This window comes from Falco biarmicus, chromosome 16 (genome assembly GCF_023638135.1).
Source record: "Falco biarmicus isolate bFalBia1 chromosome 16, bFalBia1.pri, whole genome shotgun sequence".
NCBI lineage: Eukaryota > Metazoa > Chordata > Aves > Falconiformes > Falconidae > Falco > Falco biarmicus.
Genome location: NC_079303.1, coordinates 8,958,570 through 8,981,956, shown reverse-complemented (window position 1 = coordinate 8,981,956; position 23,387 = coordinate 8,958,570). Strand labels below are relative to the sequence as shown.

Here is a 23,387-nt window from a genome sequence, read left to right as displayed (position 1 = left end):
TGGAGAAAGAACACTTCTATCTCCATTTTACTTTCCTCACTTCTGTGTTGCGGTGGCAGGGCAGTAAAGACCCTGACCCTGACCCTGACCCTGTGAGTACGCAGGCAGCTTGTGTGGCCAGTGCCGGTGTGGTTCTGGCACAGAGGATCAAGCGCTTCACGCTTCAGAGCTGTCAGGCTGACACTCTTCAGCACTCAATGAAGCTCTAAATTACAGCTAAAGGAAGAGAGAAATTTTGCTTCAGAGCTTCATAATGTCGTTCTGATCCATCCTTTTGCTTGTTCAGTGGCTACAGAAGGGAGCCACTGCCTTGGTAGGAGCATCCATTGAGTTCTTCCTGTGTGATATTAGAGAATCATTGTGTCTGTTTATGCATGAGACCATTACAGTAGGTGTTTTGAAGATGTTCATGTGTGGTACATAAAACCTTTGCCAGTAAAACAGTAAATCCACGCAGTGGGGTCTAAAGCACGCAGATCCAGTGCAATCCTCCAAAGGGCTTTGAAAGTCTCTCCCTGAGGGTACAGACCTGGCTGTTGGTGATTCTGTTGACCTGCCTTTTATAGCAGGTTGCTTGGAGAAGTTGCTCTGTCAGAAGTCGTCTTCTGCGGGCTGGATGCTGCAAATGGTAGGATGTTAAGGAAGCAAATGAATAACCTTCAGACTTGGTTTTATTCTTTTAACAGATTGTACACAAATGAGTAGGCTGCTTTTAGCAGGGGAACATGACCTGACTGCACAGGAGGCAAGGAACTCTCTTCTTCTCACTGACCATGAGCCCTCAGTTTCAAGGCAGATCTGAAGAGGAATATTTGACCCATGGGAAATGCAACTTCAGATACGTAACTCAGGTGGGACCGCCGTGTGTGCCCTGTGATAGGAGCCGTGTATCCCAACCGTGAACGTAGAGACTGGGCCTGGTTTTTAGCTTGGTTCAATATGATCTCTGCTGACTGATTCTGTGATCAAGAGCAGGCAAGTCTGCCCCCTGAGAGGATGTTGTCGTGGGTGGAAGGGTTGAAGTGCAGTGACTGCGTCAACAAACAGGTGGTTTGAAAAGTCTTTTGGGCAAGGGTCTGGTACCCTGGTGTAATGCCTTTTCCCTTTACAAAGGTGTCCAGTAAACACAAGTGTTCCTGCATGTGTCCAGTAGCGCAGAGACCTCTGTACTTTCTTTGGACTGATTGTTGTGTAAGATCTGGGGGTTTTTGGACAGCTCTGAAAATTGTTCAAAAGGTGTCTTGTATGTTGGGTGAAATGGGTCATCACTTCCATAAACCTCTAGCCTGTAAAGAAGAGCCGTGAAGTAGGGAGATTTTCTTTTTTTTTTCTATTTTTATTGTTACTGGGAGGAAAAGCAGTGATTAACTATTTGACCTGTGATACTCCCAGATGCAGACTGTGCAGTGCATTTGAGGTGGATCACTCCTGTACTGCCAAGGCTGAGCCCAGACTCCTCAATGCTTTGCACACTGGCAGTGGAAGTCCTTGTGCAACTGTGGGTACTGGCTTTCTGTGCTGTAGCGTGAAAAATACAAAGCACTGGGGTTAAGGTTTGCAGAGAAGTGGGAAAAAGTTGATTATTTTGTGCTAGGAAGAGAATGTCCTGTAGTTTTCAAACTTTGAATGTCTCCACTTGGAATTTGAAAACTGCTTTTAACTCTGCTGCTATGTTTCAGTGGGCGGGAAGGTGTCTTGTAGTTACAGATGATCCATTCCCTTAAGAAGGATCTTTGCCTTCTGAGCTGAGCTTTCTTGGCTTTACATGAAAAGTGCCTCAAGCTGTATGATCTCACATGGCAGTGAGGGAATTACATCTCCGTGGGGATTTAGAGAGAAATCCAGAAGTATGTTGCCTTATCGTTTCAGTATATGAATTTTTCTAAACAGGATTTTCTGGGTTTTGAGCAAGAGACCCACTTCCCACGTGCCTACATAAACCCCGTTTTCTCAGACAGACACATGCATTATGGTTTGTGATGCAATACTGACTTGATTCGTAAGCCGTACTGTGCTGTGCATTTCTGGGCTTGTCGTAGTCCTTTGAAACACAGCCCTGCGCATCAAAGGGGCAAGCTGTGTCATCTGCTTTCCCCCACAACAGAGAGCAATGTAGCTGTCGTAAGTACAGGCAGAACAAAACTAGTTGAGGGATTTGTGGGCTGCTGTTCGAATCATGGTGGGCCAGGAATCAGCCCATGCTTACTAATACGTTTAATTGTCCTACTGCCACCTGAGGGGCAGGACAGTGTCAGGGCATTTTCCCAGGGAATAAAACTGGACATGTCTGCTTCTCTCCGAGGGTCCCCTATGTAAAAAAACATCCTTCAGCACCATCTGGGTGCTTGGTGTTCTCAAAAGGACCCAAAGGGATGAAGTTCACTCCTGCTGCCTGCGTGACAGCAGAAATTATGTCTGCAGCTGTGCTTCTGCGCACTTTGAAACTGCCTCCGTTTCTTTGCTTGGCCAACCAGAAAAAACCAAAAAAACCTAAGCTGAGTTGGCAACAGTGTCTTGCTGTCCTCTCTGAAGGAAGTAATTTACCATCATCTCGCAGCTTGTCAAACGTGCACCAAGTGTGAAGAAGAACATGACGTGCACTGTCCTAAGCTCTCAGCAGGTCAGGTTTTGCTGTCCTCTGGAAACTGTCTAGCTCTTCAGCTTTTCTCCACGAAGGTCACATTGTTTGGAGTAGTGATGAGGTGCCCTCCCAAATGCCCCAGCTTTGTTTCTAAACGCTACTGAAGTATTTTGCCTCCTGAAGAGACTGTGTTCCTCATGAGGAACAGTTACTTCTCAATAAAGTGACCCCCTTTCCGTCTAAAGGGATGGGGCTTGAGACTGTGGAGGTGGAGGTGCTTGGTGAGGGAGGCAGTCAGGCAGGGCCAGTCTGGGGTGCCCAGCTGCGCAGGGCAGTGACGGCACCCGTGTGCCTGGCGAGCGCTTCTCTCGCGGTGTTGCAGGGAGAAGGTGTGAGGGTGCTGGGAGAGAGCCGGCGCCCCTGGGAATGACAGCAGCTAAAGGTGAGGGCTGGCTGCGTGGGCAGCAAAGGGTGAGCCAGCCACTCCCTTTGCAAGTGCAGTGGAGAGGGAGGGAGCCCCTCCATCAGCACAGCAACGTCTGCTGGGGCAGGGCCGGAGGCACCGGCGCCCAGGGCAGGGCTGGCAGGGGGTCTGAGAGAGCCACTCCGCCACCACCTTGCTTACTGAGCCTGCGGGGAAATCGCTTTGGGGGCAGCGATTAAAAAGTACATGCAAAGTTTTTAGGTCCAGTTGGAACACTGAGAAGGGGTTCAGGGCCTTTCTCAGAGCGCCGCACGTTGCATAGTCATGTGTCATACACAGGTTTGGTGACTGGTTTCTGGCTTCTAATGCAAACGCGTACGCATCCTCAGTAGCACTGCTGAAGTGTTTTACGGACTACGCATGCTCCCCAAGCGGGATTTTGGCCTCTTTGGGGCAGAACTATTTCAGTTAGAGGTCACCATCTCCCACTACCACAATTATCTTTGTCCTACTTTAAACTCATTTTCTGTTGATGTCAGTGGATCCCAAGACCTGATCAGCTTGTGTTCTCTTGCAGCCAGAACTTTCCTCATTGGAAGTCTTCCTCCTGCGCAACTTAGATAACGGTGCTCTTTTCGCTACCTGGTCTTTTTTTCTCACCCCTGCCAAGGCTGCCTCCCTTGATGAGAAGTCCCTTCATTTGTAAATACTCTAGAGAGTGGGTCAGCTCGGTGGAGGTGTCACCTCGACAGAGGGGAAGGTGGAGCGTCAGATCTCTGCATGTGGCAGGGGCTGCATTAACCCTCATCTCCCGCTGCGTGAATGACCGCAGGCAGAGGCACTGTGCAAGGAACATCAAGCCTTTAATGAATTAAGACAGACAGATCTGGTAGAGGGCTGGGGTTGCAGTGGGTGGGTCAGAGGGATCTGTGCTCCACACCTTCTCTATCAATATATCAACGGCGACTGGGGCAGCGTGGAGCACCTTGTCTCCTGGTGTTCCTCAGGGTTCTGGCTCGCTTGGTGGGCACATAGTCACTATTGGATGCCCTCTGCTTGCTGCTGCCCCCCTGCTCCCCACTACAGCCCACCGCCGTGGCATCCCTGTCCGGCTTCCCCTCCCAGAGGGTTTTGGAGCTTTTTGCCACTGGGCACACCACCATCTTCTTCCTCTTCTTGGGTGGCATGCTGCCCTGTGGGGACGTCTCTGGCATCCTGAGGGTGTCAGCCAGTGTGGGGCACTTGGCCTGTTTGCCAGCAGCCTTGCCTGATCTGGGCACCACCCGGCAGGAGGAGATGCCCGGTGGTGGTGGCAAGTGGGTCAGAATGACCCGGGGCTGCCTCCGCAGCACCTCCTCCACCAGCTGGGCCATGCGGGGCGGATGATGCTGGGGTGCAGTCGGGGGGCTGGCCAGGGGACTATTCAGCAGGATCTGCTGAGGACTCTCTGGGAGACCCTGGTGGGGACCCTCTGAGCATCCCTTCAAGGGGCTCTCCTCTGAAGTGTCCGTAGGACCCTCCTGAGAGGGCTCCATGGGACTCTCTGGCAGCCGGGTGGGGAAGACCGCTGCCAGCCCACCCTGCTTGCCTTTGGCGTCCAGCAAGGGGGATGTTGCCACCCTCTGCCAGGAGGGGTTGGTGTCCTCCTGCATTGCAGCCACCACTTGGTCCTTGGGACAGTCGCCCTCCATCATGCACTCTTAAGAGGTCAGGGATCCTGTTGAGGGTGGTGGTCAAGACAGGGACATCAGGGACACCATGGTTGGTGTCCTCGCTGTCCCCCAGCCCTGCCGCCAGTGATTGCTCCTTAGAGCAGCCACCCTTTGCCACGTACTGTGAGAGCTCCGGGAGCTTGTTGAGGATGGTGGTCAAGGAGGAGCCACTGAGAACTTCAGAGAGCTCCAGGATGCTGTAGAGCCAGGTGAGCAGGTCACTGCTGTCCATGGTGGCCGAATGCTCATCCTGAAACTGCAGATTGTCCTCTGCCAGCTCAGGAGAGGCCTCATTGAAGGCATCTGGCCCCAGCTCGGGCAGGTCCAGGAGATTCTCTGGGCTTGCCAGGGTGGTCACCACTTCTGAAAAAGCAGACGAAGCCAAGCCACCCCCAGGGTGATGCAAGCCTTCCTTGGTGCAGGTCACCCCCCTATGGGCTCTGCCACCCTGCAGACCTCACCTTGGTGCTTGGTCCTGCTTCTGCCAGAGAGCATATCCAGGGCGGGCTGGCAGGAGGTGGCAGCAGGGATGCCATCCTCACTGGCCACCACGTCGTTGTTAAAGGCCTCCAACAGCTTCTGGGCGCTGCCAGGATGGGTGTGGAGCACAGGGGAGACCTGCACGCAGTGCTGAGCCGCAGGGTGTTGGGGTGGCAGGGGCCCAGCATGGGCAGGGACGTTCAGCACAGTGCAGCCCGTAGGGTAGAGGGGCTGCCCCTGGCCCACGTCCCATGGGCCCAGCCCCACTGGCTGGTGGGGCACAAGTGTCCCCATCACCACTTGCTGTCCCCGGCCATAGGCAGGGGGACAAGGAGCAGGCAGAGGGGGCAGCTGCACACCGCTGGGGAGCTGCAGCACGTGTGGCAGCTGCACAACCTGCCCCGAGTCCCCCAGGGGCCCCTGCACACCCTGCCAGGTTGCCTGGGCGGGCTGGTGGGTGATGGTGTGGAGCTGGGAAGGCCGAATGGTGATCAGCAGCCCTGGGACAGAGGGCAGCACACCAGCAGTGACCGGTGGCGGCATGGTCAGAGTGGTGAAGCTTGTGCTGGGCACCTCTGGTCCTGTCGGCAGCTGGAGGGGGAACCTCTCTGTGGGCAGAAGCGAAGGGGGGTGATGGGGTGCGATGCTGGCCGGCACAGCTGGTTGGGGGTTACCCGGAAGGCAGGAGCACCCCGAGGAGCGTGCTGCTCTATGCCGCGGCAGTTGGCCAGCGTGGCGTTTGTTGGGGCAAACAGTGTTCTGGGGTTCCATCTCCACGGCGATCATTCCGCCAGCACCTGGGTCAGCCAGCGTTGTGACAGTTTGACTTTTAATGACAGAACAACTTCCCATTTCAATGGTTTCCCATCCTGCTGATGCTTTCCTGCCCCCAGCACTGATTTCCCACCCCCACCATAGTTTCCCATCACAACTGTTTTTTGTTTGGGGAGTCGAGTTTCATGTGAAAGGGGAGTTTTCACCTAAATTTCTGTTGATGTCAGTGGATCCCAAGACCTGGTCAGCTTGTATTCTCTTGCAGCCAGAACTTCCCTCATTTGAAGGCTTCTTTCTGCCTTCTTTCAGCCAGGGCAGGGCTGGGAGGGAGTTTGAGAGAGCCACTCCTCCACTGCCTTGCTTAGGGACCCTGTGGGGAAATTGCTTTGGGGTGGGGGCAATTCGAGAAAACTGGGACCTCAGAGAAGCATAGTATTACAGGAAGCTTTTTAGGGTAAGAGACAGCTGTTGCTTTCAGGATGGCCGGCATTCACCATCCTAAATGTGTGCTGCCACGGCTCCCTAAGCAGCGCAGCCTGCAACCTCAGCACGTGCTGACAGGAGTAACGGGGGCTGGAGCGGAGTGGAGACCCTGCGGCCAGGCTCTGTTATGCTCCTGCAGGAAGGGGGACTTGATGGTACCACAGAGCTGATGAGATGTCCACTGCCATGATTTTCCCTTTTATAACAAATTCTACCAGGGACAAGCAATGGCAGAAAAGGCAGGAATATGGTTACGCCAGTACTTCACAGTCCCTTGAACTTGTTGTAGTTCCAGCGTACTGGATGGACTGTGCCCAGATTCGTTCTTTTCCAGTGTGTCTGGTGGAAGAGAGGCAGCTCCTGCAACCTCTGGTAGACTCCTTGGAATTTAACTTCTCGTGCTGGCCCTTGGCACTTTGACTCTGGGACTTCCAGTCCCAACTTGATTAGTGTTGCCCAAATGTTTTTCATTGCACCTGTAATGCTTTCTGGCCCTTCTGCCCCGCTGAGGATGCCATCGATGTATCGATACACTGTGAGGCCAGGTGGAATGGTGATCTGTGCTAAGGCTGTGGCCAGAGCATTGTGAGCGATAGTGGGGCAGTGTTTGTATCCTTGCAGAAAACTGTTTGAAAACATACTGAGTCCTACTCCAGGCAAAGGCAAACTGGGCTTTTTCTTGTGCGTGGAGCAGAATCACGAGGAATACATCTCTAACATGTAAAGTGTTGGGGCTCTTGCTGTATTGAATGATTATACTGAACTCTGAAGCAAGTGGAAAAATACTGAAGAGATAAGACGAGGTTACGGCCAGAACAGTGGGATGAAGAAAAAGGAGCAAATTGCAGATGTTGGCATAAAACCAAGGCCAACGGGACGTGATAAGAGGAGCTGGGAAACCGCAGAAAGGAGCCTACGTGCCAGAACAAGCAGAAACAGAAATCTTCCCAGTAAACAATTGTTAACCAATCATATTATTATACGCTTGTAAAATAGCCAACCACATTATTGCACGCTTATAGAATGCCTTATAAAAGTCTACCTGGTTTGTACAATAAACGGATCAGATCTTGAACTCTGTGAGTATTTGAATCTGACTCTCGCTCGCCCGAAATGCCCGCAGCATCTGGTGACCCCCGACGTGATCCGATGAGGGTCGACAGGATCGGTTAAAAGGTCAGGAGGATTCATTAAGGATCGTGTTACGAGCTGCGGAGCCGGCGAGGATCCTGCTGCCAGCGAGAGAGAGCTGGGCGCCCGAAGAAAGGCGGAACGTGCACGGCTGACCGGTGAGTCAGGAAATTTAAGCAGGATGGGAATCACTGCATCAGTGGTGGAAAAAGCAATCGTAGACAGTTTGATGAAACTGGCAGAAAAAACTGAAACGCCAGTCTCACAGCAGGCAGTAGTTGATCTGCTATGTTGGAGTCGCCGCCGTGGTTACCTTGCTTCTACGCAAGATGTATATAATAATGAAACATGGAAGAAAGTAGGAGAGGACTTATGGGAATCTGTGCAAGTTGGGACTAAGGGGGTAAAGACTTTGGCTCGCACGTATCGAGCTGTACGGGGTATGGTCGCGCAATTACCACCCTGGTGTCCTGAAAAGGAACAAGCGGCGAGCGGCGGCGTGCGGCCCGGCAGGCCCCGTCCCGGCCGCGGTTTCTCTCCAAGGCGGCACCCCCCCCTCCACCCCCCCCCCCCTCCGATCGGCGCCATGGCGATGCAAGCGGCCAAGCGAGCTAACATCTGGCTGCCCCCAGAGGTCAATCGGATCCTTTATATTCGGAACCTGCCGTATAAAATCACAGCGGAGGAAATGTATGATATTTTTGGGAAATACGGACCTATTCGACAAATCAGAGTTGGAAACTCTCCTGAAACAAGAGGAACAGCTTAAGCTTCTCAAGGAAAAATACGGACTTGATTACAAACCCACCCCCCCCCAAAAAAAAAAAAAAAAAAAAAAAAGAAGGAAAAAAAAAAAAAAGAAAAAAGAAAAAAAAAAAGAGAAAAAAAAAAGAAAAAAAAAGAAAGAAAAAAAAAGAAAGAAAAAAAAATGAAAAAAAAAGAAAAAAAAAGAAAGAAAAAAAAGGAAAGAAAAAAAAAGAAAGAAAAAAAAGGAAAAAAGAAAAAAGAAAAAAAAGAAAGAAAAAAAGGAAAAAAAAAAGAAAAAAAAAAGAAAGAAAAAAAAAGAAAGAAAAAAAAAGGAAAAAAAAAAAGAAAAAAGAAAAAAAAAGAAAGAAAAAAAAAAGGAAAAAAAAAAAGAAAAAAGAAAGAAAAAAAAAAGAAAAAAGAAAAAAAAAAAGGAAAAAAAAAGAAAAAAAAAAGTGCTTCAGATGTCACCTACAAGAAATGCGTTTCTGCTTTGAACTAGCTTTTGAGCCTTTGGGAGTAAACTATACGGCTATAAATCAATCATATTGGGGTTGGTTAGGTAAGAAGTATAATGACATGAATCATGGCCTTGGAGATAACTGTACCTGGTGGAATACTACACTTGTTAAAAATATGTACAGTTGATTTACCGTTTAAATGTATCAATTTATTTACCTCAACAAGAATTGAGGGTGGTTGAGGGATTTATTGAAACAAGGTCTGTCTATATTGTTGTTTGTTATTCTTTTGTTACTTTTAGTGCCTTGCCTTTTACAATGTTTTCAGAGCTGTGTGGAACGCAGTATTAATGCTGTATTTAAAAAGAAAGGGGGAGGTGTTGGGGCTCTTGCTGTATTGAATGATTATACTGAACTCTGAAGCAAGTGGAAAAATACTGAAGAAATAAGACAAGGTTACGGCCAGAACAGTGGGATGAAGAAAAAGGAGCAAATTGCAGATGTTTGCTCAAAACCAAGGCCAACGGGACGTGATAAGAGGAGCTGGGAAACCGCAGAAAGGAGCCTACATGCCAGAACAAGCAGAAACAGAAATCTTCCCAGTAAACAATTGTTAACCAATCATATTATTATACGCTTGTAAAATAGCCAACCACATTATTGCACGCTTATAGAATGCCTTATAAAAGTCTGCCTGGTTTGTACAATAAACGGATCAGATCTTGAACTCTGTGAGTATTTGAATCTGACTCTCGCTCGCCCGAAATGCCCGCAGCAATCTCTAATTCTTATTTGTAGTACTATGTAAGTGTCTTAGGTTTTCTGATACTGTGGTAGTTGAAGTAGTTTCCTCAGTGGTGAAAGCCATAGTGAGCAGTCCACTGCTTCTCAAAAAATGAAGAAAAATCCTTTTTTGACAAAATGAAGCGCACGATGGAGGTTCAAATTTATGGCCTGCTCTAAAAAAAGAAAAGGGGAAACCAAAAGAAAACCCCCACCTAAATTCCTGTGATTTCCATGTTAACACTGAGGTAAAATGCATCTTCAAAACCAGAACTGAAGACTGGAAAAAGCAGTTATTTTTGTAGGAAATGGCCACCTAGAAAAGAAAAGTAGGAATTTGGGGTTTGCTACTACTCCCTTTTCTAGGTGATTTTAGTGATCTCCGTGCAGTTGGTGTTTTCCTTTTCATTAAGTTAATATGCCCTTTGTCAGGAGAGGGGAAAAGATGATATTACCAAACCAATCTCAAAAGTCTAAAGAAGGCACACATATTTTTATGCAGACCTAAGCAGGAGCTTTTTCTGTCTGTCCTTCAAAGGAATCTCTGCTCTAGGTGCTTTCTGTAACGTGGCTATTGGGTATAGTCCAGCTTAACCTGGATCTAGCTCAGATTCCACGTGTCCCCCGCACTCCTAGGGGAAGGGTTTTAAATACTTGGGCATATTCCATGATCTTTACAGTCAAGTCTGTGATTTTATCATAGATATTTTTTGTCTCAGTTGTTTCTGGACATCATCTTAATGTCTGTTTCACAGAAATATTTTTTATAAACCTAGTAACTTGGTGATTTCTTTCTTTCTTTCTGTGTAATGCAGTAAAATTGCCCTGAATGCCAAAGTTGCAAAGAAAGGTAAAAGACAGCCTTCAAAGCAGAGGGCTCATCAGCAGATGAGCTCTTCCAGTGGCAATCATGGTCAAGTACCGGATGAGAGCACTTCCAGTGAAACATCTGAGGATGAAGGAAGGTATGCATGTAAGGAATGTTGAAAATAAAACTTACTTAATGATAAAAATTGGCCTGAGAGCTAGAGGCAAGTTTGGGTTTTTGTTGTGTGTTTAGGTTTTTTGTAAACCTGATGCATATGAAGATTCTTGTTCTTTCATGTGACCGCCTGATGTTCTTTCTTGTTCTTTCTTGTTCTTTCCTGTGACTACCTGATGCGCTTTGTGTTGACAAACAGTTCACTTTTGTTTAGAGTGCTTTTGAACATGCTGGCCAAGTTAACAATAAGGTCACGTGCACAAATTCTGATTCATTACATGAGTGTGTGTGCACAGGCATAGAAGTATTTCATGTGTTTAAAAAGGGTGAGGTATCTCAGTTTTTTTCACGGCAGGTATCTCAGGATTTTTTGCCCTGCTCCCCACTCCACCTTTTCTCTTGCAGCTGCGTACCCTCCTGACTTCTTGCCCACCCTGAACTTACTTGTGTGGGTTGTGGCAAAGTGAGAAAGAGCAAGTTGTTGACACTGTTCAGCCCTAGCTAAAAATCTGGTGTGTTATCAACACTGTTTTGGTCAGAAGTCTAACACACAGCCCTGTGTGGGCTGCTGTGAAGAAAATAAACTGCATCCCAGCCAGACCCAGGACACCAGAGAATCCAAAATTACAGTTCTTTGACCTGTAGGAGAAGGATTCTCGGTACTGAAGAGAGCTAAACCCCTGGTATTAAACAGGGAATGCACGTAACCGTATAGCTACATGTCTGTAGCTGTAAGATTTCTGTCACTTTGCGTGAAGTTTAGGGAACAGTTATTTCAACTATTTGCTTAATATCTTGCGGAAAAATTAGCCTTCCAGTAGACATTAATAGTACACAATAATTGTTTCAGTCTTGAACTATATCTAGCAAAGTTGCTATACCAGATTTTAGTTTAATTCAGTTCTGCAATTAAGTTTTCAAAGCTACTGTAGGTATTATTCATAATGCAAAGTAAGCATTTCAGTACTGAAATATATTTCTGTTTTCTAGACCTGCAGCAACACCCAGGAGTGAAAGGAATGAGGTACTGTAAAACTAGTTTCTTGGTAAACAGTCTCTATCAGCTTTTAATCACGTAGATGGGAGCAGTGTTTATGTAGTGATCAACCAGATGTACAAATTGCTGCTGGTATGCAGCTTTATTGTATTTGAGACAAATCTGTGGGCTGTGAAGGAGAGAATGAATCATTCATGCATTTGTAATGGTCTGTAATACTAGACAGTGGAATTACAGAAAGTACTGTATTTTTTGTAGGTCAGCATACCAATGGAAGTAACTGATGGCCCTGGTTTAACTCACTCATCTGACCCAACTTCAGAGGATGTCCGGTTGGAAGCTTCAACCTACAAGGAGACTATGCTGCTGTTGGAAGAGCTTGGTGTGGTTCATATGGGTATGTTTTCAAGTCTCTGTCTTCAGCTGTTACAAGTTCCCCTTAAAACATGATTTCTTTGTATGCGCTCCTAAGTATTTTAATTTCATATTTTGATATAGTATCTCTTTGTGACTAGAGATCCCCCTCAAAAGCTGTGAAACTGTCACCTGACCTGAGATGTTGCCTGCATTACCAGCCGATGTGCCTTACGTTATCATTGGTTCTCTGTCTAGTCAGAGCTGGAGAAGCAGTTTCTTGCAAAGTACAGTTCAGCTCCTTCTAATGCGGTCATCAAAAGTCAGCAAGAGCTTTTTCTTCTTTATATCCCCTTGATGTGGTTTACGCCCAGCCACACCTAAACACCTAAGCACCACACAGCCACTCACTTGTTCCACCCCAGTGGGGTGGGGGAGAGCATCGGAAAGGGAAAAGTGAGAAAACTCATGGGTCGGCATGAAAACAGGTTAATAGCAAAAGCCACGCACGCAAGCAAAGCAAAGCAAGGAATTCATCCAGCACGTCCCATGGGCAGGCGGGTGTTCAGCCACCTCCAGGACAGCAGGGCTCCGTCACGCATAACAAATACTTGGGAAGACAAAGTGCCATCACTCTGGATGTCCCTCCCTTCCTTCGTCCTCCCCCAGCTTTATATGCTGAGCATGATGCCGCATGGCATGGCACATCCCTTGGGTCAGCTGGGGTCAGCTGTCCCAGCCGTGTCCCGGCCCGGCTCCTTGCGTACCCCCAGCCTGCTCGCTGGTGGGGTGGGGTGAGGAGCAGGAAAGGCCTTGGCTCTGTGTGAGCGCTGCTGGGCCGTAACGAACACATCCCCGTGCTACCAACCCTGTTTGCGGCACAACTGCAAAACATGGCCCCGTACCAGCGACTGCGAAGAAAATTAACACTATCCCAGCCACAACCAGCACACCCCTCAACAGCTAATGACAAAGAGTACAGCAAAATAATGGCTTTGCTTAAAAATAGTAAGTACATATATATAACAAATTTCAACTGTCATAAGATGCTTGCATATATGCACAAGGCATTATATAAACATAAGCATCACTTACTAGGGCTCTTAAACTATGCTAAAATTTCATTAGGCAAGTGTTAACCTTGGCCGAAGGCCAAACTCCCCCCCCAGTGCTGCCACTGCCCGTCCTTGACAAAATGGGGTGAAAAAGCTTGTGGGTCAGTGTGAAGGCAGGGCTGTCACTTCCCAGGGACTGTCACTGGCAAAACAGACTCCACGGATTAAAATACATTTGGATAGTGAGAAACAAAGACCCCAAACCTGAGAAGGACACATCGGCACCCCCCCTGCTCAAGCTCTGCCGCGCTCCTTCCCTGCCACCTCCCCAGGCAGCGCGGGGAGGCTGCGGTCGGCAGTCGGGACGTAGCAGTTTCTCTGCTGCTCCTTCCTCGTCCCTTTTCCCTGCTCCAGTGTGAGTCCTCCCCCAGGCTGCAGTCCTTTGGGGAAAATCTCCTCCAGCCTGGGCCCTCCATGGGTCGCAGGTCCTTCGGGAAGGATCCGCCTGCTCTGGCACGGGGTCCTCCGCAGCACTGCGCTGTGGGTATCTGCTCCAGCATGGTTCTCTCCGGGGCTGCAGGGGAATCTCTGCTCTGGCACCTGGAGCAGCACCTCTCCCTCCTCCTTCGCTGACCTGGGTGTTCGTTTGCGGGGCTGGTTTTCACATGCTTTTCCCCTTCTCTGCCCGTGTGGTGGTTTCGCCCTTTCCTACATTTGTTTTTCCTGAGGAGCTGCCAGCACGGCTGAGAGGCTGAGCTGTGCCCTGCGGTGGGTCCATTGAAACCGTCCATGTCCAGCACGGGGCGACCCCTGGCTTCTCACAGGGACCTTCCCACTAACCTGCCACCTGCACCTAATACAGCAAAGCACTGAACAGCTTATACATTGGGCAGTATTTGTGCAGCTTTGTGTCTTTTCTGTCTCAAAACAGGTTCTGCTACTTTGTTGAAAATGCAAAACATACTTCTTGAATATGAACGGAGAATAGAACGTCAGAAAAATCAGTATAAAGCGCTCTCAAGAGAAGTAAGGAAATTGGAAGACGAAAGGGAGGAGTCACAGTTCAGAGCGGAGAAGACTCAAGATTTGAAATCCGTGTTGGCTCACCAAGAAGCAGAATGGAAAAGGGATATCCAAAGCCTTAAGTATGTAAATTGTGGTCTGATAATGTATTATCTTGGTAGTGGTTTTGTTCCGAAAGACACTGATGGTGCAGGCAACAGGATGAGAAGTTTCCAGGCTTTTGGGTTTGGGTTTTTTGAATCCCGTGGGCCAGTTATGCTATGAAGTACATAATGTGAGAGGGGAAAAACGTCCGGATACCAGCTCCATGTACAGTCTTCTGGATGTTGTTCTAACTTTGTTTTCTAGCAAGAAAAGAGCAAGAGAGTGTGTACGGGGAAATCAGATTTATAAGAGAGATTTGAGAGATGGTTGGGTGTTTGTTTTTTTTTCATTTTGTCCTTGCAGCTTCAGTTGGCCTATAATACTAGGATTTCTGGTAACTCCACCCAGTGCAAGTCAAACCAGAGCTTAGAGCATTTGTTTGCTTACCTGTTTGTTTGTTGGAAGGGTCAAGTTTGGGATTGCCCCTTTCCCCACACTCCTGAGCTAGACCCGGAGGCGTGAGGTTTCTCATCGCTGTTGACATCACGTCCGACAGGGGTGGCCAGCAGGCACCGTAGGCAGTTGAGACAACTGCAGAGCCCTGGCCTGGGAGGGGAGATCTCCTCGTGGTGATCCCCGGTGGGATGGCGTGGCTGGGGAGCTGGCCCAGCAGGGCCAGGCGGCCCAGGCAGAGAGCGAGCTCAGCAGGAGCCACCGTGAGCTGGCAGCTGGGGCGGCCCGCAGCGGCCTGGGCTGTCTGGGGGGCAGCAGTGCCAGGGCACTGGGGGCAGGGAGTGCCCACCCCTCCTCAGGGCTTGCTGAGCTGTGTCTCGAGCCCGGGGTCCGGTTTTTGGCCGCCCAGCCCAGGAGATCTTGCCCAGCCCGTGTGAGGTCGGCAGGGAGATGCCGGGCTGGCCCGGGGGCAGGAGCACCAGCCCTGTGAGGGGAGGCTGCGGGAGCTGGGCCTGGGGGAGTTGGGCCTCCCAGCACGGGGGAGGGGAGTACGAGGAAGACGAGGCCGGTCCCAGCTTGGCCTGGGTTTGACTTCAGCAGGTGTTCAAAATCCTCAAGCATCTGTCAAGTATAAAGAAGTAGTATTTTCATTCTAAGTGAATTCTCCAAGCAGCGTTAAATTTATTTTTAATTCGCAACTTTTTGCGAAATTACACTAGAAATTACATGTAAAGCTTTTTCCTTGCAATATACACCATTCAAATACAAATGCTTCTGTCAGTCTTTCAAGTAATTTTAGTGGTGGTTGATTCTTGTTTTGCAGAATTTCTAAAGCAGGCTTTCAATTGGCAGTTCTTCCCTTACGTTGACGATTTTTTTAGTTTATTTTTTTGTTCACTGTTGCGAGTATATGGGAAAAAATAGTCAAAATAATGATCAAACACAAAGCTGCTTGCTTGTTTGGGTACCGTGGGCACACCATGGACCGTTTTTTACCATGTCAGTGCTTATTGCTGATTGTTTCAGTTGGTAAAGCAGCTGACCTTCCATAAGGCTTTCCTTGTAAGTCAGCTTCAAAACGGAATTGCTGTAGTTTCTCCCAGAGGTAGATCCAACTGAGGTTTAAAACTGTTTTTAATCGTATTCAGCTTAAACCCCATGCATTTCTGAATCTGGTTTTGAACACTGACATCCTTCTGGAGTAAACAGAAGCTGCTTGTTCTGCCTGTGGTCAGCAGTTGTTTTAGACTTACAGAAGGCTTGCTGAAAAATTGTTGGGTCTGCCACAGATAAGTGGCGTGCTGATTCACCAGTGTTGCTTCTGGTCACTGAATCCGTAATGTGTAGGCAATGCTCAGTATACTAAGAAAATGTATACTAACCATAGTAAAAGTTTGCGATGCTTTGATCTGATGAGACAACAAACTCCTTTTTCAACAAAATGGCTGTAATATGAAGATGGGTTTTTTTAATTTTATTATAGAAGTGTGCACACTGGTGTGTGTTTCCCTATACAAACTTACAAATAACTGATAAATCACTCAAAGTTTTTTTTCTGTATCTTGTACAACTGATACCATGCACAATGGAATGAAGTTAGAATTCTTTAAAAAGTTGAAAAGTACAGTAAAAATATGAACTCTGAAAACGTTTAACATTTTTTATGGTTTGAGTTGTCTCTGCAACTCCATCATGTGGAATATCTACTTTTATATCAGTGCTTTTGTTTCTCAAATACTCCGTTAAATCCCAGATGTTCTTTGAAACAAGAAGAAGAAAAGAGGCTCAGAGTAGAAGTGCTGTGTGAGAAAAGGAGAGAAGACCTCCGAAGGAAAGAAGATCAATATTGTAAAGAGATGGAGGAGAAACAGAAACTTGAGTTACAGTCTAGGAATTTAGAAATGGAATTAAGAACACTGAGAAAGCTCTTGAAACAGGTATATTAAATAATGAATTAAACTCTTTGTCTTATTTTCTGCTTCTTTTCAATTGTATTCCGGTATGCCTAGAGAAGGAGGCGCTTTGTTCACGGAAGAGGCGCTGGATAACAATTGTCAAATTTTGAGAACAGTAGAGTACAGTTGGTTCACAATTGGGTTGTTCTTTTTTTTTTTGCTTTGCAGTTTATTATTCCTTTTTTCCTTTTTCAAAATTTAGGTTTCATTTGTATTTCAGGCAAAGCCTGACCTTTTTTTGAATTACTACAAAACATCCTGTATTTTGCCTTCTTAAATTTTCCTAAGAAAATTTAAATTTATTTATTTATAGGTGGATTATCATAACGGTGGGGAATCAAAAATGTTTTCAAGTATGCAAGGGAGAATGGGAAGATGTATTGCTAGCTCTGTTTTTTCTTAAGATGCAAGCAGTTTTATTGTATTACTGTAGGCTGAAGAGGAACGTGATGAAACACAGAGACAGCTCTCTCAGGAAAAGAGGGCCAGAGCCCTTCAAGAAGGAATTTTGAACAACCACCTTGGGAGACAAACGGAACTAGAAGAAGAGACAAGAAGATCTATAGGAAAAAAATCAGAGGTAAGCAGATTTTTTTTCTAATAAATCAAATTTCACCATGTTTGTTTTAAAGTCATAATAAATCTTACATAGCTTTTTCTGTTTCTTGATGGTTTATTTACTGTTTACCCGTGTAACTTACCTGGGTAAATACCTTTCTTGTTTTCTCTTATGTCTAAAAGTTCTGGAAAGCAGCATCACTCCTGTATGTACCTGAATTACTTGTGCAAGTAGGAAACTAATAGAAGACACTATTTACCCCGTTTCTTAACCTATCTGTTATTTTCCATTTCATAGACATTTTGTCATCGCTTTTTAGGCTTTCTAGCAGTGAAACACCTAGCTACCTATGGCAAGGTTGACCAGGAAGAAAGTTGTTTGACAGTGTTTGTGTTTCCATTGCTTTTTTTTTTTAAATTAGTTATTCCCTTATTGAACTTACTTCAAGTATGCCTTTCTTTGCCACCTCCACATAACTAAAATTTTATGATCGACTATCAGCAATGAATTCAACTCTCTGTAAGAGTCAGAGTAACTGGAGGAGAAAAAGCAATCATAAACACTGTATTAAAAAAGATCTTGAAAAGAGTTTACTGAATTTCCTAAAGAATGTGCAGTGCCTTGAAGCCTTTTTGTTCTTGGCTGTGCTGCCCAATAAATGTAGGGTGAATGTGTTCAAGTGGAAAAAAGTTATACATACAATAAAGAGGAAATATACAGGACTATTGCATTCCGGGGGTGATTGAGTCTTATAGCTAACTTTCAGTAATACAAAAGGATAAGTGTTCAGAAGACATTTGAGAAGGAAATTACCCTTTCTAGCCTTGTTTTTACCAGATCTGTAGCACAACTAATTCAACCTTAAAGGCAGTATTATAAAGGCATGCACATACAAGAAAGCGCTGTCATTTTAAAAGCTTTGGTTGCTGGTTTAAGGGGGGAAAAAAACGAAACTGTGTATTTGGGATGTTCATTTAGGTTTTAAGGATATGTTGCACTTCTGTTGTGTACGTACATTGTACATGTGCATGGGTTCACAGAGTAGCTTATTGCCTGAAACTTCATCTTTGAAGTCATGCTTCAGTACTAGAAATGTTAAAATGCAGTTTATTGCTGCAGGTTTTTTGTAGATTCATTTCCCAATTGGCTCTTTATTCATTTTCCCTGTCATTCAGGAATCCAGCACTGATAGAGAACAGGATCTGTTGTACAAGAATCAGTTACTACAAGATGAGATTGCTGTGCTAAGGCTAGAACTCACTCAAGTAAGACTTAGGCACCAGGAGGAACAAGGAAAATATTTAAAGGAAAATGAGACCTTGAAAGAAAAAAATGAAGCTCTCAAAAAGGAACTTAAACTGAACAAGGAAGCATTAAGACAAATGTTTTTTCAGTTCAACGCGGAGCTGGACTTAGTAAAGACAGAATCTGCAGTGCTGACTTCCAAACTTGAGCAGACAAACAAAAGCAAAGACAGACTAGAGACAGAAATTGAATCATTTCGTTCCTCCCTGAACGCTGCAGTTCAAGAACTTGAACTTCATTTGTCATCAAAAAGCAATGCTGAACGAAGATTTCCCAGAGAACGTGATGAATGCCTTTGCTTGCAAGTCGAGCTCCATCGTGACCTCTCTGACGTGCAAGAAACCAACAAGAGCTTGTCTCTGCAGCTGTGTAAAGCTAAAAGCAAAGCTAACAGGCTAGAAAATGAGCTTCACCAGTTGAAGCAAATGCTCAGAGAAAAAGCTTTGCTTTTAGAAATGACAAAAAAGAATTAAGTCAAGGCCAGTGTCGGGCACAGGAATGTGATCATGCTCGACAACTTGAGAAAGATCCAGTAAGCGAACCTGTAATAAAACAGGAGTCCTTGCAGGAGCGATTGGCCCAGCTCCAGAGTGAAAACCTTTTTACTCCATCAGCAATGGGAAGAGATGCAGAACAAGAGGATCATGAAAGAAAAAATAGTGGATTATGGGCAGGACCGTTTTAATGACATTTTCAACAAACTTAGAGCTGATACAGAAAAGCAAGTTTATCTAATAGAAGAGTGAAACAAGGATTTAAATGCCAAGTGTACTGATTTAAGGGAACAAGTCTTTAAATATGAGACTGACGTAGTAGAAAGACAGGTAAAGTATATGCGTAGAAAGAACAATTTAAAGTTTGTCCGTTCTTGAAATCAGTTTGTTCCTACAATGTATCCGGTGCAAGTTACATGCATGGGACCAAAGAATACTGATTTGTTCTGGTTTGTTATGTTTCCCTCGGAATTGCGGAAAGTTTTGGCAGCGGGGATATTAGTCCTCAGATCTAAGCAGAGAACAGAAAAAAGGTATCCAAGTCTAAGCTTTGATCAAGAAAGGTGATTCTTCTCTAGAACTTTTTTCCATCTATTTTCCTTAGTCCATGTTATGCCCTATAGAATAGTCTTAAGTATTGGATGGTTTTGATGTAAGTATTGCACTGATGACATGAATGAGAGTGGTATAAAAGGAGGAACCATCCAATACACGAGGGCTGAGAAATGAAGATACAGAGAAGTGAAGTGGTTGGGGATAGATTTATATGAAGCTTCTATAGAGGGGAAAAAATAGGTTCTCTGTAAGCTGCTATCAAGACTGAAGAGTATTAGTAATGTCCAGCTGTTGATTTCTGTATGTGTTTTGAGGGTTCTGAGGGGCCTGCCTGTTCCTCAAAGTTCATGTCAGACGGTGACCTTAAGCTTTCTCTTTTATGATGTGTAGCCACACTCCAGCAGTACTGTCAATCATTGTGAACTGTGACTTGCTTTGTATTCTTACTACCAAAATAATGGGTTTCTTTTGAAGATCATGTGAGAGAGTGTGTGTGTGTATATGTATATAGCTATATATATATATGAGCTATCCAGATTTTTGTAAACCTAATCTATCAGTATTTCTAAAACGAGCTGAGTAAGAAGACTACAAGAGGATGTGATTCAACATACCCTTAAAGTGTATCTCAAAGGAGCTTTCAGATATTTGTATTCATTTAATTGTATTTGTATAGTGAAGAAACAGAACAAAGAACGATCTAACACAAAGTCCTGCCTTCAGTCACCAGAGTAGTATTTGCAGTCAAACTGTGGCTCTTGGATCACAACAGATTTCTTTGGGTTTTGTTAGAAAAAAATACCCGATTGCAGTGTGTTCCTGTGTATTGTTCAAGGAAGAACAATACCTGAGCCTTTTTTATGTGTTAGGAAACAGAAATCCTCATGAACAGCTGCTGATAGTCAAAGGTGCTCAGCTGAGAAAGATGATGAGAGGTCATCATCTGTGCAGATGCCTGCTGGTGGCAGGCAAAATTTCATACTTTTGGGTTCAATCTAGACAGGTCTAATTGTATAACAAAATAAGTTAAAGGCGTATTTCATGTTCTTAGAACTTTCTTCATGCTAATTTAACTGTTTCGTTAGGGCATGTTTGGACAACTGCAGCAGGAGCAGTGCCCTCGATTAAAAAAAAAAAGCCCAGAACTGCTTTGTGCAAGGAAGTATGTAAACTCTGCCTATCAGCATTGCTGCTTTGAGCAACTGAATTGTTCTTCAGTTATCCGACAAGCCGACACGCTGCCCATCAAATGAGAACCAGAACGTATGCCATTTGCAAGATGGGGCAGCCATAAGCTTTCAACCACTTTCCAGCAAGATCAATTCAAGCAAGGTTGTGTATTCATGGATCTTCTCCTCTGCAGAGCCATGAAGAAAACACGAACCGCACTCCCCAAAGGCAAAGGAGCAAACTGAGGGAGAGCAGCTCACTGGCGCCTTTCAGAGCTTCAACAGTCTGGAGAAACGGGAAAAACACCCGTACAAAGATAAACAGCAGCCAAGAAGCACTTTTATAAAATTTATATTGGGGCCTGTTCCAGATCTCAGAATGACTTTATTGCTTTGCATGACTATTAGACCAAGGCCTAAAGTGGAGTGATAGCTTCTGCTTGCCGGGGCATGGTAAGATCACTCAAACGAGTGACCTGAGGTTAAAAAAGTGCTCCATTTCAGTGACACTCCCCAAGCTGCTTTCACCACCAAACAAAAAAAGATTTGCTTTCTCCAGTATGGTGGGAATGATGCCATAAAGTCGGTCAGGGAGAAAAACCCTCTAAGCCTTGCTTGCAAGTTTCAGAAGGCCGGCATTCTTTATGGCAGTGCTGGGAGCACGGGGGAATGTTTCCTCTGAGCGTGCTCACCCAGTTCCTCGAGCGTACGCACTATGGACAGCAGAGCACTTGCACACTCATAGCGCATTACACATGCATTTTCAGTCAGGCACGGGATGGGTTACAAGTTGCTTGCTTTAATGCAAACGAGCACACACCCTCAGACAGCACTGCTGAGGTTTTTTACTAGCTCCCCGTGCTCCCCAAGCGGGGCCTTGCCCTCTCTCGGGGGGTATCTGAGTCAGAGGTCACGATCTCCCCCCCCAACAATTACCTTTGTCCGAATTCCAACCAACATTCTGCGGATCGCAGCACTCTTATCGGCTTGTCTCCTCCTGCGACCACAACGTCCTCACCCGGAGGCTCTTTTTTCCCCCACCCATTCTTTGTTCCCCATCCTTCCCAAGGCTGACTCCCTGCATGAGAGGTCCCTTAATTCGTCACTTTTAACAGCTTTAGAGAGTCAGCTTGGCCTAACCTTTGTGCGCAGGTGTGTTTAACGTAGAGCTACACAGCAAATCAGAGCGTGGTAACCGGGGAGCTCAGACATCTTGTCCCTTTGCCGAGCCAGCAGCCTTCCCTTAACAGAATCCCTGGACATAAATGTATATACGGTGGAATCTATACAGTGGCATCAAACGTCCCGCCAGACACCACATCCGTCCCTAAAATCCTTCCCCCCAAACAACCCTGAAAGACTTCCCTTGACCCCCTCCTCCACCCCAGGCTGTTCCTGAAATCATCCCCCACCTCCACCTCCCCGCCCTGGCCCTAAAACATTTCCCCCAGACCCTGGTCCAGCCCTAAAGTCCCTCCCCCAACCTCCGTCCAGCCCTAAAGTCCTTCCCCCAACCCCCCGGTCCTTCCCTAAAGGCCTCCATCAAACCATCCCTAAAACCCTTCCCCCAGACTCCCCACTCTGTTCTCTAAATAACACACACCCCCCCACCCTACCCCACCCCCGATTTATCAATACACACCCCCCCCACCTGCCTCCACCTCCCCCACCCCCCATACACCCACTCCCACAAACACACATCCTTGCCCCACCCCCCACCCCCACACACCCTGGTCCATCCCCACCCGTCCCTCCCTAAACCCCTTCCCCCGCCCCCTCCCCTACTCCCGTCCCTCTGTCCCTGGCATGGCCCAACTGCCCAGCACCACCAGACCACTCTGGCCCAAACACCATAAGGCAATGGTTCCCACCTGCCAATAGCCAGTCGAGGAACATTTTTTTTTCCTAAATAAAGACATTTTTGCTTCATATGCTGCCCACTATGCCAAATTATGTCTTGCTGACTGACTGGATACCCAGCAAAGATGAACTCCACATCAAATCGATCAAACATATCAATCATTGAAACATATCCAAGGCAGTTTCTTGTATTATAATACAGGAAAATAGCATGCAATATGATAAAAGGAAACAGCAGTAGCTATTGTGAGCGATATGATAAAAGAGCAATAGGAGCGAAGCACCAAATTGTCACTGCAAAGCCTTAACGAGACTAAGGAAAGGAGACATCGCCAATTCCAACCCCAACATCACACAGGACCACCCTTTATCTGGGAGCGCCCTTGCAGCCGGCACCAGCAGTCTCTCGGGACCTGGGAAATTCCCCTGGAGAAGGTGCCAGAAAGGAATCCTCTTGCTGCTTCTCAACCTGCCCTGGCAGACATATGACGCACATCATAAAAGTTCTGCTCCCTGCTTTCTGTGGTGAAAAATTGGCACAGCACATTTACACCCATACAGAACCAAAAAACATGGCTTGGGAAAGCGCAGCACTGTTCCCCTGGAGAGGGTTCCAGGCAGGAATTCTCTTGCTGCTTCTCACCCTGCCCTGGCAGCCATGTCAGGCACAGCACAAAAGTGCTGCTCCCTGCTCTCTGGGGTGAGAAAATTGACACAGCACATTTGCAATAATACACAGATTTGGACACCCGGTCATTCTATTCATAATAGATCTAGGGGGATCTAGGTGGAATAGACCTTTCCATTTTCTTTCTTCAACGATTTCCTGACTTGATGGCCTCCTTCCCTCCTTCAGGTGCCCACCTTTTCTTTTCTAGTTAGTCAGACTAGATGCCTTTCTCAACACAAACAGAGCATTGCCATTTATTTATTTATTGATTGATTGATTGATTAAGACCTTGTGCTGTT

General features: G+C 46.5%; 1 protein-coding gene across 1 annotated transcript; it reads left to right on the top strand.

Annotated features, from left to right (window-relative positions):
* The first annotated feature begins 11,814 nt into the window (after positions 1 to 11,814).
* LOC130159590 (ankyrin repeat domain-containing protein 26-like) lies at positions 11,815 to 16,489 on the top strand. Its single transcript, XM_056361334.1, has 3 exons — positions 11,815 to 11,949; positions 13,893 to 14,106; positions 16,275 to 16,489. The coding sequence occupies exons 1-3, from the start codon at positions 11,823 to 11,825 to the stop codon at positions 16,465 to 16,467; spliced, it is 534 nt and encodes a 177-aa protein (XP_056217309.1). The 5' UTR covers positions 11,815 to 11,822; the 3' UTR covers positions 16,468 to 16,489.
* The last annotated feature ends 6,898 nt before the right edge of the window (positions 16,490 to 23,387 follow it).